Below are 14,185 nucleotides of genomic sequence, written 5' to 3'. Positions count from 1 at the left end.
AGCAATTGAGTCAAGGTTGCTGCTGCCAGTCACTTCTCGCCTGAGCCACTCCCCTTGTTTTTTCAGCAAGGACTTTTGACACACACATACACATTCCTGCTCTTACACACACACACACACACACACACACACACACACATAAATGTATGCATGCACACATGCTAAAACACACTCGCACATGTATAATATTTTTCTGTCACAATGAAATGAAGACACTAATATTTAATGAGAATAAACAAAAACATGAGGCCAGATTAAATACCAAAAGCACAAAAACCTCTTTTAAATATGCCGGTCAGCACCACTTTTACGACTGTTGCCAACGGCGCACACAATCTGTTATAGTGAGTGCACATGACATTTAGCGCCCCCTACTTGGGATCCCAGTATGGGATCTTTTTTAATTAATTAATTAATTAATTAATTACTGTATGTATTTTTGCTGAGTGCATGTACTAAATATGAATTGCATCATCCCCAACATGAAATGGAGGAGTCACCTACTTCATGGAGCTTAGCTGTACATGCAAATATGAACAATGTTAGATCCTTTTTGAAATGAATCTAATCACATCCTGTTACAAGTCAACAATAAAACATATTTGTGTACTTACATGGATACATTGAATGCTTCCCATGAGCATAAAAGAGCGCACATACAGTTTATACAGACAAAGGGTCAAAAAAAAAAAAACTAATCTCGGCTCAGTGCCTGCAAGTGAGGAGTGGTGGTATGACAGAAATGAAGACCCAGTTGTGTCACTTCAAAACAGTTCAGCTCTCTCTTTGTCTCACACACTCACCCAAAAAGCCACCCCTTTGAACCTCTCATCCAGTTTGTCCTATTCCTTTCTCCCGGCATGGATTGGAAGTAAACATGTGACGAACAATCGAATAATCATGGATGCTAAATAAGGTTGTTGCCAGATGCCTTCGAATGGGGCACGTGCTTCAATATCAGGTGAAGAATTGCCATTGGAAAGGCAGTGTGGCCGGGGTGCGAAGAAGAAAAAGGGGAAAATCCCCCCCCCGCCCCCCCAACTTTCGGCTCCTTGTTAACATGTCGAAGCAACCCCCCGCACTGTTTCCCTACAGTTGTTAATTTGCAACCTGCTCACGACGGACTGTCGCCTCCCCCTTACATTGGGGGCATATGTACTCTGCTATAGAATAGATGGATCAACATTTTTAAATACATCTTTGCAGCCTGGTCACGACTGAGACAAACTTTATACATATATTTTTTTAAAATTGGGATTTAATATGATAGACCAACACAAAGTTGCACATAATTCAGACGTGGAAAAGAAATTGTGCATCTTTAAAAAAAAAAAATGGAGGCATATAAAGTGTGAAAAATGTGGTGTGTGTTTATATTCAGCTTCAATACTTTGTAGAGCAACTGTCCTCCGCAATTACAGCTGCAAGTCGTTTAGGGTATTTCTTTACTGGTATTGAGATCTAGACACAATATTTGTATATTGTAGAATATTACAGTAATCCCTCATTTATCGCGGGGGTTACGTTCCAAAAACATCCCGTGATAAGTGAAATCCGTGAAGTAGGATTTATAAAAAATAAAATTAAAAAAAAAACAGCAAAAAAATGTGAGACGGAAGATATTTCAAATTTGACAATAAAGTTGTACTTGGTACTTGACAGTCAGCTTTATTTTTTACAGTTATTATACAATACTGAACTATGGATACAATGCAGAGACTGCAAGGGAAGCTGAGCATCCACTAAAATGTCAAAAAGTAAGTGATCAAATATATGTGTGTACGTACAATTGTGTGGACATGTCATTGACGAAACGTGCTACAACGCGCTCAACTTTTGTTTCGAATCAGCTTCTTATTACTAGTTACGACGTGACTCTCTTCTCATTCATTCCCGCAGCTTCACTGTGCTTTAAACTGTGTGGACGCTGAGCGTCGAACGCGCGGACGCTGGGTGTCAAGAGAGTTCAGTGTAGGTTGTCCCAATGCATTGAAACGAGACGAGTCATTGGATAAATGCTGGTTTTGTCCCACCCATTGGACGCACTGCATCTCTGGGAGTCTATGGACAGTGGGCGTTTATGGGCTGGCCCGGACGCTGAGCTTTTCTGCATGATGATTGGATGATCTGTCTGAGGCTGAATCTCTTTTTGATTGAGAGCGAAATGAGCCAATCACCGATCTTATGGTGAAGGCATCCTTTTAATGTTTTAAAAGACACAAGGAAGGTGTGTAGAATCCACGTATAAATAAACAGACACATTTTATGTTGTAAACAGGTTTATCTATACTGAGAGAGAGAGAGAGAGAGAGTGTGTGTGTGCGCGTGTGTATGTATATATATATATATATATATATATATATATATATATATATATATATATATATATATACCGTATTTTCACGACTATAAGGCGCCATTAAAAGTCTAAAATTTTCTCCAAAATGGACAGGACGCCTTATGATGCGGAGCGTCTTGTGTATGCGCTGAGTTCCAAAACCTGACTGACAGCCGACACGCTGTTTATATAGAGAAAAGGAAGTGAGTGTGGACAGGCATGCGGCAAAGAAGTCGGCCAATCAGTAAAGGGTGGGCGTGTATATATACATATATGGAGAGAGAGAGAGAGAGAAAAGGCAGACGTGAGTGAGGACAGGCATGCGGCGAAGAAGTCCGCCAATGAGTGAAGGGTGGGCGTGTAAGTGGACGCTAAAGGGACACCCCAAGCAGGTACCAACACCTGTATAGAGTGTGGCTATGTGCATTGTTGCAAAACAACTTCGGTTTTGGTTTTTAAGAACCCCCGAAAATAAATTCTACAAAGAGACACGCCTACGAAGCTCAGTTCAAACTTCAAGCCATCGGTTATGCTTTTGGCATGCGTGCACATCTCACCGCAGCGGTGAAAAACCAAGTCAAGCAAATGAACTCTGAGCTTGCCGTTATTCCCGGAGGCTTGACTAAAGAACTCCAACCGCTGGACATCGGCATCAACCGGGCGTTCAAAGTAAAGTTGCGACCGGGCGTTCAAAGTAAAGTTGCGAACGGCATGGGAACAATGGATGATCGATGGCAAACACAACTTTACAAAGAGTGAGAGGCAGCGCTGGGCGAGTTACGCCACAATTTGCCAATGGATTGTGGCTGCTTGGACGAACGTGTCTGCTTGCACTGTTGTTCGAGTTTTTGGCAAAGCCGGCATCATTTCTGTGGAGCCACATGGCAATGAGAGTGACTCTGACAACGAGAGGGAACCCGGCGTTTTTGATGGATTACCGGTACTTGCACAATTTTTCAATTCTGATACAGAAGATGAGGACTTTGTTGGATTTCTGGGTGATGATTGATCGAAAAACGTGAGTACATTGTACGATGGCTAAATAAAATTCAACGGAACTCAGTTTTGCTTCCGTTGCCTTTTTAAAAATGTGTTTTTAGCTTGTATCTGTATGTCTTGGCATGCTACCGTATGCTTCAAGCTAACGTGTTTTTAGCGTGCGCGCATGCATGCCGTATGTTTAAGCTGGCGTATGTTTTACCACTTTAAAACTGCGCCCAATAATACAGTGCGTTTTGTCTATGTGTAAAATACAGAAATAGCACCCTTTAATGAGACTGCGCCCAACCATACGGTGCGCCGAATGGTCTTGAAAATACGGTATATATATATATATATATATATATATATATATTATATATTAGAGCTGTCAGTTTAGCGCGTTATTATCGGCATTAATTCAAATTAATTTTAACGTGATTACATTTTTCCTCGCGAGATTAATGCGGCAACACGTAACAGCGGATGTTACGTTGCTCTATAAATAAACCGGAAACAAAACAACAGTCGCACTGCACAAGTCCACGCCCATGTCTGTTTTGCCGGCCACGGCAGCGCGAGACACCGAAAACGGATACTTAAAGAGTTTATGAATGAAAAGTTTACTTTTAAAAAGTTGCCAGATTGTTCCACTGACAAGACCGAAGTTACCTGGATGTTTTGCAATTGTAAACTGAGCTATCATCATCGCACTTAGAGTCTGAAATACCACTTAATGGCCAAGCACACAGCTGATGTGAGTACTCCGCCCCCTCGTCTAAGACGGACAGCTATGGATCATTTCAAAGCGAAGAAAATGGATAACACGGCGAAGAACAAATTTGCTGAAGCCATCGCTAAATGTATGGCTACTGCATGCAAGCCTGTCAACATTGTCCACAGCCAGACTCTAGCTGAAATCATTTGCATTGCGTCTAACGACTCCACTACGGATTGCCAGCGAGAGCCTCCATTACAAGCTATGAACAGAAATTGTACGTAGCGGAGAAGGCTAAGGTACGCCAAGTGGGAGAAGACACTGTTTCGGGAAAGAAATAAGAGACGAGGTTGATGAGCCTCTGGTGAATAAAGAGCAGGCATTACGTTGAGTACGATGTATGCCACTGACACGATTGTTACTTGTTTGGAACTATTTTGTTTGGAAGGTTACCGTGTTCCGTGTCCATATAAATAATGGGGGTGGAGCTTCTCTGTGTTCATCTGACAGCGACGGTGCGCTGAGGCACGTCGAGAGTTCAGCGGTGCAGTGGTAGCGACCTAGCGACCACACTGAAAATAAAACGTCTCCAGTGTTGTCATCTAACTAAGTGTAGTCATCCGAAATGATGTCTACAAAAAAAACATAGAGAGACTTCCGCGCAAGAAGGACCAACAGAATCAACATAGCCTGACTGCTGTGTTCAAAGCAAACTTGAGAAAAACGAAGTATGCAACCATGGCTTAAATCCACTATAGGCTGAGTACTAGTTTACCTTAGATGTGCACTTTATAATTTTATGTTGCTCTGTTTTGATTCCATAGGAATAGCTGCTATAGGAGCTGCTGTGTGACAAAATATTTTTTTCACTGTTGTTGATGGACAGTAATATTGTGTGAGAGATTATGTGTAAATAACTGCTCCAAGTGAAAAATGTTCATGTAAAATTGAAAATCGAAATTGTTGTTTCAGTAAATATTTGCATTTTCCACGTAGAAAACTGATCCAAGATTCCATGTTGATGAGAGCATTAAAACGGGGAAAAACAGGAGAAAAAATACAAAAGGAAATTCAGAAACGATAAAAATACGTGAGTAATCATGATTAATTATGAGTTAATTTGAGTTAATTATGACAGTTGCGTTTTTAATTAGATTAAATATTTTAATCGTTTGACAGCGACAAAAAAATGAGCACATAACACCATCCAGTGTGAATGAAAGCTGGGCAACCTAGAAACCAATTACAACGGCTATGTGAAGTACCATAAGTCTCATGGAAAGTGTGAATGCAGCACTGAGGGCGATCCCTACCGTAACGATCACGGAAACCAATGAGCTTGATATACGCTTCAGCATCAGTGATCCTCGAGATGCTTGGCTATAAGAGCAACCATGGGAGCCATGAGATACGTTACCCACCATGGAAAAGACGGTTGGAGGCTAAGATCAAGGCGGCTCGGAAAGATGTGAGTCAATTGACGGAGGCCCAGAGAAGTGTGATGAAAAGGCCGATACCCGAGAGGTACATCCAGATGACCATACCTGAAGCACTCGAAACTGCCAAACAAAGGCTCCAAGCCTTGTCCAGTCGCCTAAAGAGGTACACGAAAGACAATGAGGCCAGACGAATAAACGGGCTGTTCGCAACACAACCTGCGAAAGTGTACGCTCAGTGGCAGGGTCCTAACAACAGAGCTGACCCACCAAGACTGGAAACTGAAAGGTACTGGAAAGGCATATGGGAGAAGGAGGTTGCACATAACAGCAGTGCACAATGGCTGGTGACCCTGAGAGAGGAGCACAGCAACCTCCCTGAACAGAACCCAGTTACCATAACAGTGGCAGACATACAGGAAAGAGTCTCAGATATGAAGAACTGGATAGCACCAGGCCCGGACCATGGTCCGCACCTACTGGCTAAAGAAACTCACAGCACTCCATGAGCGCCTAGCAGCACAAATGAACCAGCTGCTGAGGGATGGGACTCACCCAGGATAGCTAACCGAAGGGCGAACGATCCTAATCATGAAGGATCCCTCAAAGGGTGCAGTCCCATCCAACTATCGGCCAATAACCTGTCTCTCCACAACATGGAAGCTCATGTCAGGTATCATTGCGGCTAAGATAAGTGGACACATGGATCAATACATGAGCGAAGCACAGAAGGGCATTGGTAGAGATACCAGAGGAGCCAAACATCAGCTCCTGGTTGACAGAACAGTCGCACAAGACTGCAGGTCCCGACGTACCAACCTGTGCACAGCCTGGATTGATTACAAGAAAGCCTATGACTCGATGCCACATACATGGATCACTGAATGCTTGGAGTTGTATAAGGTGAACAGGACCCTAAGAGCCTTCGTTGCGAACTCGATGAGGATGTGGAAAACCACACTTGAAGCCAATGGCAAGCCACTTACCCAAGTGTCCATCAAATGTGGCATATACCAAGGTGATCTCCCCACTGCTGTTCTGCATAGGACTGAACCCCCTAAGCCAAGTAATCACGAACACAGGCTATGGATACCGCCTCAGAAATGGAGCTACGATCAGTCACCTCCTCTACATGGATGACATAAAGCTGTATGCGAAGAGCGAAAGGGACATAGACTCCCTGATCCACACAACCAGGATCTACAGCAGCGACATCGGGATGTCATTCGGGCTTGAGAAATGTAGTCGGATGGTGACTAAGAGAGGAAAGGTAGTCCGCACTGAAGGGGTCTCACTCCCTGATGGAACAATAGCAGACATTGAGGACAGCTACAAGTACCTCGGTATATCACAAGCCAATGGCAACCTCGAACTGGCAACAAGGAAAGCGGCTACATGCCAAATACCTCCAGCGAGTGAGGCAAGTCCTAAGAAGCCAGGTCAATGGCAAGAATAAGACCCGGGCAATAAACAGCTATGCCCTGCCAGTGATCAGATACCCTGCAGGAATAATAAGGTGGCCAAAGGAAGAGATTCAGACCACGGACGTTAAGACCCGAAAGCTCCTAACCATGCATGGAGGGTTCCATCCCAAATCCAGCACCCTGAGACTGTACGCAAGCCGAAAGGAAGGAGGCCGGGGACTAGTGAGTGTGAGAGCCACTGTCCAGGATGAAACATCCAAGCTCCATGAATAAATCAAGTCAACAGTATTTAAGTCAAGTCAACAGTATTTATAGAGCACTTTCAAACAGCCATCACTGCATACAAAGTGCTGTACATGGAGCAATTTAACATGCACAATAAACAGTAAGACAAATCGGTAATAAAGGCGGTAGAAAGCACCAAACAGTAAAACCAAGAACAAATCTAAGTCATGCTGAGTCGAATGCCAAAGAATACAAGTGAGTTTTGAGGAAGGTTTTGAAGATGGGCAGCGAGGAGGCTTGCCGAATGTTCAGTGGGAGGTCATTCCAGAGAGAGGGACCAGCAACAGAAAAGGCTCGATCCCCTCTGAGCCTCAGTTTAGTTCTTGGTACTTCCAATAAAGTCTGGTCCACAGACCTGAGGCGCCGGGCAGGTGTGTAGGGGCGGATGAGCTCAGAGAGGTAAGGTGGCGCGAGATTATTCAGAGATTTGAAAACAAATAAGAGGATCTTGAAAATAACTCTAAAATGAATGGGGAGCCAGAGTAGGAGTTATGTGCTCCCTCTTACGAGTACCAGTCAAGAGGCGAGCAGCGGCATTCTGGACGAGCTGAAGGCGCTTAATGGAGGATTGGCTGACTCCAAAGTAATCAAGGAGAAGGCTCCAACGGATAACGTACTCAGAGAATGTCTCAGACAATGGGGAACAGAGGATGAGGCGTTGGAAGAGGGACCATCATGGGAGGACAAGCCCCTACACGGGATGTACCACCGGACCATAACTGAAGTGGCCGATCTCAAGAAGTCCTATCAGTGGCTAGAGAGGGCTGGCCTGAAGGACAGCACAGAGACACTCATCATGGCTGCTCAGGAGCAGGCCCTGAGCACCAGAGCCATTGAGGCCCAGATATACCACACCAGACAAGACCCAAGGTGTAGGTTGTGCAAAGAGGCACCTGAGACGATCCAACACATAACTGCAGGGTGTAAGATGCTGGCAGGGAAAGCCTACATGGAACGCCATAACCAGGTGGCTGGCATCGTCTACCGAAACATCTGTGCGGAGTATGGACTGGAAACCCCAAGGTCAAAATGGGAAACACCTCCGAAGGTGGTGGAGAATGACAGAGCGAAGATCCTGTGGGACTTCCAGATCCAGACTGACAAGATGGTAATGGCGAACCAACCAGATATCGTGATCATAGATAAAGGGCAGAGGAAAGCCGTTGTAGTGGATGTAGCGGTCCCAAGTGATGGAAACATCAGAAAGAAGGAACACGAGAAACTCGAGAAATACCAAGGGCTCAGAGAGGAGCTGGAGAGAGCCTGGAAGGTAAAGGTGACAGTCGTGCCTGTGGTGGTCGGAGCACTCGGGGCAGTGACCCCCAAACTAGATGAGTGGTTGCAACAGATCCCGGGAACAACATCGGACATCTCAGTCCAGAAATGTGCAGTGCTGGGAACAGCAAGGATACTGTGCAGAACCCTCAAGCTTCCTGGCCTCTGGTAGAGGACCCGAGCTGAATGAGGGACGGACACCACCCGAGGGGGGGTGAGACGAGGAATTTTTATATATATATATATATATATGCACGCACGCACGCACGCACGCACGCACGCACGCACGCACGCACGCACGCACGCACGCACACACACACACACACACACACACACACACACACACACACACACACACACACACACACACACACACACACACACACACACTCTCACTCCATTTCCTGATTTGGTGAATTCTGATGGCAACTGATTGCAATGAATTGCATCTGGGGGTATCAGAGTCCAGGGGGCTACACTTTTTAGACCCCCCCAAAAAAGGTTAATACAGTAATCCCAAATTTGTGATGATAAAGTCACAAAACGCAAAAAAGTTCAAAGGGAACGAATACACTTTAAAGACACTGCAAGTGTCACCCTATGGCTCACCAGGTGTTTTCTTTCTGTACCACTTATTCTTTGACTAACAGTTCTCCCCAGTGTTCTAAAAATATCAAGTGAACAGGGCCATCGAGACTGCCTCGCTGACACTGTCCCACTGCAATCTGTCTCTCCAATGCCTGCCACCCAGCACATGTGTGCTATTGGTTTCCCCCACAATACAACAATCCTTATCACCTCTCAAGCCACCCCTTCACTGGTCCCCAGTTGCTAGTTCAAGACACATGCACCCCCCCCCCCCCCAATGCCATTTTAGTATCCAGGTCTGGGGTTTCATAACCAGTGTAGTCATCAATCATCAAGCCAGGATTCACAATGCAATACTTGCACACACACATGGATTTTTTCTTTTTTTATTTCATTTCTACACACAGACACACACGCATGTACTTCCTTTCGGTCTTTCTTTGTCCTATGTCCCATTTTCATGTTTGTAATTGTTATCCTCCTCCATACATCTATTCTCTTCGAACATTTATCCAAATTTGCTCCACTTAATAAGCCCTCCCAAATGACCTCGTTCTAATTAAGCTTTTGGAAATAGGATAGATAATTAATGATGAGATAAAACCCATCTGTAGGGCTCTGGGACAAATGATGACGCCTTGTACTTTCTGGTTTAGAAAGACGGAACCCGATGATTGTTGTTGACCCACACATGAATGGGATCCATGTCAGAAAAGATCCCAATAAGATGCAAACGATTTACATGGTCATGATTGTTTGGTGTGCATTTGTGTCTAAAATGTGTTCAACTGTTTGGATTTTTAATTTGAAAGAGAAGACATATTTGACATTTTTGTCTTTAAACTATACATTATATTTATATTAATAGTACATTTCCTTTAGACAACCATTTGACAGAAATGGAACTCATTTCTGGGCTAACGGTGGTGGAGAATTTAGGTCTGCAGGGAGTGGCGAGAGGGGCTGAAAATGAGGAGCTGCAGTCAAACTCTCAAGGGCGTCACTGGGCGCTGTTTTAGCTTCACACAAAAAAAAACAACAACTAAAAAACAGATTTGGTGGATTATCAGTTTCACCATAATTGGGTATTACAAAGCTCTCGGTTTTTGCACGTGCTTTCACCAGTTATTATCAAACAGGTATAATGTATTTCGAAACAAATGTCTGAATTCAATTTACTTGGTCTTTAATTCAAGAAGGAGAGCAGAGAGTAAAACAATGGTTGAACCAGATAAAGTTTGACAGAGAAAACGGAATAAGAAGGAGACCAAAAAGCAGACAGATGGGACCATTTAACTTACGTAGGAGATGGAATATCTCAAACTAAATTTCATTTGAAATATGTGCTAATTTAAGATGCTATTCTCCAGAATGCATTTTTTATTTCCACTGACTGTAGAAAAAAAAAGAAAAAGGTTGCAAACATTACCTCTCTTTACGTTGCCCAATTCCATGTTTGCCAAGTAGGTGGGTGCTGAGGTGTTTCTTCATTACAAAGGCCCATCTGTGTAAACAAAGACGACAAGAGTCAATCACATAGTAAACTCAATGCACTGTTTTACCTATGAGAGAGAGCATAGGTGAATTTGTCATGTTTGGTCTTTCTCATATTTACCACATCATGTGCAATAATATTTTAAAGAGTTGCGCACAAATGCACATCCTCGTGTGTCTGGAGCACATTCAATAAGCAAGTACACAAAATAAAATGAGAAAAAAAATTGAGTACTGAACAACCAAAACATGTTCAAACTCTCCTGGACTGATTGCGTCTCCTAAGCGACACATGAAAACATAATGAATGGAGGTCTGTACTAAATACTCAGACATCCAAGATGCTTGCACAATGTTTTCATCCTCTGGCCTTTTCATTTAACTCCCATCATCTCCAATCATTGTGGAACAGATAGACAATGACCACATCTCCAACTGAGGATGGAGCTACATAAAAGAGACCAAGGGACAGTCATGCAGTTGGAACTGTCACTGTGAAAACTCAGGTCTCCTTCTTCACAATGCCCCATCCAATTGTTTACACTTTCCCCTATTCTGACTTTTTCCCCTAGCGGACTAGTGTGTTTTGCAATTAGGAATGAGTCTAAAACATACTGTATTTCACAATCTTATGTCAGAATGAACAGACTAACCTACATTGCACGCATGCACACACGCACTCGCGCGCACACACACACACACACACACACACACACACACACACACACACACACACACACACACACGCAAGCACACAACTGTGTCCCCCAACGTGCACCATCCTCAATGCCCTTGAGGGTAAATGCTAACTAACACCACTGTATAAATATTCAAACACGTTCCACTGTATTGCCTCATTATAATCACTTTCCTCAATCCTTTTCTTACTCAATCATCAAGAATGCTGCCTCAAAGTCAATCTGGGAGAGTGACTCTGACAAGTCTTCCATACTCCCTAGAGGCAAACTGAAAAATACTGGGGGTCCTACTTTCATGCCCAGTGTAAGTCTACCGCAAAGAGCGAGCTAACCGTGCACAAGGGTGGATTTTTCTTTGTTTTGGCATTTTCGCAGACGGGCGCAGTCCAAAACGAGCTTTTGTGGGCTTCAAGTATTGAAAGGGATTCTTCTCATTCACTTTAAATTCAGAGCAGGAGAGACTGGAGTCAATGCAGGAGATTAATGCATACAGAGTACTATGTTTATAAGGAACTGCAAGAATTTCTCTACCTGTGAACAGTGTAAAAGCTGGCCATGAATCTCACAGGTCACTGCTGTGAAGCACTTGGAGAGTGCCTTCGACCCTGATCGTTCCTGTCCTTCAATTCGGGCTAGGCAACAATACATATAATGTGTTGGACACATGATCAACACCGATGGAAAATACAAAAAAAAAAAAAAAAAAAAACGGCATTCTGCCTGCTGCAGGCAGAGGCAACTGTACAGTATGCCATTATATTTGTGCCAAAACTACCAGCATGTAAGAGGAAATTTTGAGTATGTCCACATGTGCTGAGCACAGCTGAGTTGCTGACTGCCCACCCAAAGAAGTAGCCGTTTGAACCAACAAAGAAGTGCATCCACGTACACACTCGTGGTAAAAGGTAGGTTTGCAGATCTTCACTTCCAGAACAATTTGTCTAAATTTCCAATTCCATGTTTAAAATTATATCAAGAATATTTACGCGGTAGGTTTAACTACACATTAAATGTTGATAAATGTTTTTATCAATGACACTAAAATGGTTAAGCTAACCTTTTTTTTTGTAAAATAATATTCAAGAAGTATCAAGTCCTTAAGACTTCATCTAGCAGAGAATTGTCTCAACTTCACACTTTTTAGTTGATCATAAAGATTAATATTTAAAATCTTTGTTGGCAACCATTAGTGGGCTAACAGAGCTATGAGATCATTGTAAAGAGATATAAAAGCAGGAGAACGTGGTTTAAATGACACCACTCACCTTTTGTCAAAATGGAACTCAATTATGTAATTCAATTACGATGCAAGAACTACTGTCATGTGAACCGCACAACACATTGACCATTGACAATCCAGACGTACGTGGCAACAATATGCTTCAATTCAGCACCAGGCAGCCACTTCCGAGTTAGGCACCCGCATAGTCAGAAGTTTATCTTTACATCCCCTCTCAATTTTTTTTTCAGTTGAGTTCTATAGAATATATTTCATTAGACAAGGGAAACAGTTGTTTTCGTTCACAATCACCTGGTATTTGAAAAGGGATCCATATACATTTTGTAGCCACTTCATATCATCAAACAAACAGCATCATTAATATATTTGGGAGCAGGTGTTGTTGATACATCAAGAACATTGTGAGAAAAGCAAGGCCTTGAGAATACACCAAATGTTTGTGTTTGTGTGTAACGTGCTTGTTTAAGTCATCATGTTCCGAAGTGAAGAGAGAAAAAGAGCGTTGCAAACATCTCTGTTAATTATGTATTACAGCTGTCCTTCATAAAGCTAATTACAGAGCGCTGAAAGGCAACGGGCACAATTTACATATGGCATGAAAGACAAGGGATATGCAAAATATGATTTTAATTAGCAGTCCTTGATAGCGAAGGGTACAAATCAAACTGGCATGATGTGGGATTCTCATCTTTGCCATTTTTCTCGACGAGATTCATCTCAGAATACTGTCGTTGTGATGGCTAATGCCCTGAGGATGCCTCCTCGCACAAACTACACACATGCGCACGCTGTTTGAAAACTGAAAAATGATTACAATAATATGCACATGAACCACACAGAAAAGCAACAGTTTAATTATCTGCAAAGGGTGAAATAAATCAATATAAAGAAATAGTCACAATTGATACAAAATTACTTTCATTCCCAAGTAAATCAGGACAATGGACTATAGTAGACTGACTGAACTGCTGATGGCTTGGAGGGGGGCCCAACACCATGCAAGCACCCATGGCATGGCCACACCCATGTTAGCTGTAACACAAGCTCAAAACTGCATGAAAAATCTGAGCTCTGCTCTCTCTGCACATACGCTGTACTTTAATTGAGCCGAATTCCGGATGAAGTTTTTCTCCTTCACATATTTTTCTTTCTGTTGGACAATGGAGAAAGTATGAAATACTAGGTGAAACGCGGCCCATTAAGACTAAAAGAGATGGGCGCGTCAGGAAATTTTGCTGGTCTATCATTTTTCATTCGCCAGAGGCCGACCCACCAGTCCATCAACATCAGTTTGGCACTGCTTAATCAAAATTTTAACCATGCTTCCGCAATATGGCACAATGTCATTATGGTCTGTGGGACGTACTTTTTCAACTCGTTTGAACGTGTCTGCAAAGTATGTTCAAACACATCGATAAAAAGGAGATGAATTCTAAAAACGCGCAAGTACCCTGTGGCGTTATGGGAAGAAAAAGCTATGTTTGAATCATCGAGACCAGGGGTGGCCAAACTCTTTTGACCAAAGACCTCGAGCGCTCCCTGGTGGCCATTGGAAAAATCTTTAAACAGGCCGCATTCAATAAGCCCGTGGGTGACAAAAGTAGCGGTTTATAGTCCGGAAATTACGATAGTCCATTTTTTTTTTAAGTTTCTAGTCATTAGTCCGCAAAATGGGCGACCATCAGTGACGGCTTGACTGTGTTCCATCAGT

The 14,185-nt window shown here is 43.1% G+C and overlaps 1 protein-coding gene across 1 annotated transcript in view; it reads right to left on the bottom strand.

Moving 5' to 3' along the window:
• The window catches only part of znf407 (zinc finger protein 407), a 173,869-nt gene that overhangs the window by 85,496 nt on the left and 74,188 nt on the right, over positions 1–14,185 (bottom strand). Inside the window, exon 5 of the mRNA XM_086114551.1 lies at positions 10,472–10,546. Within this exon, the coding sequence (XP_085970677.1) occupies positions 10,472–10,546 (75 nt within the window). The remainder of the gene's footprint in view (positions 1–10,471; positions 10,547–14,185) is intronic.

Source organism: Hippocampus guttulatus, chromosome 6 (assembly GCF_054856545.1).
Source record: "Hippocampus guttulatus isolate MCC_2025c chromosome 6, RoL_Hgut_1.0, whole genome shotgun sequence".
Taxonomy (NCBI): Eukaryota; Metazoa; Chordata; class Actinopteri; order Syngnathiformes; family Syngnathidae; genus Hippocampus; species Hippocampus guttulatus.
This window is presented reverse-complemented; position numbering and strand designations above follow the sequence as displayed.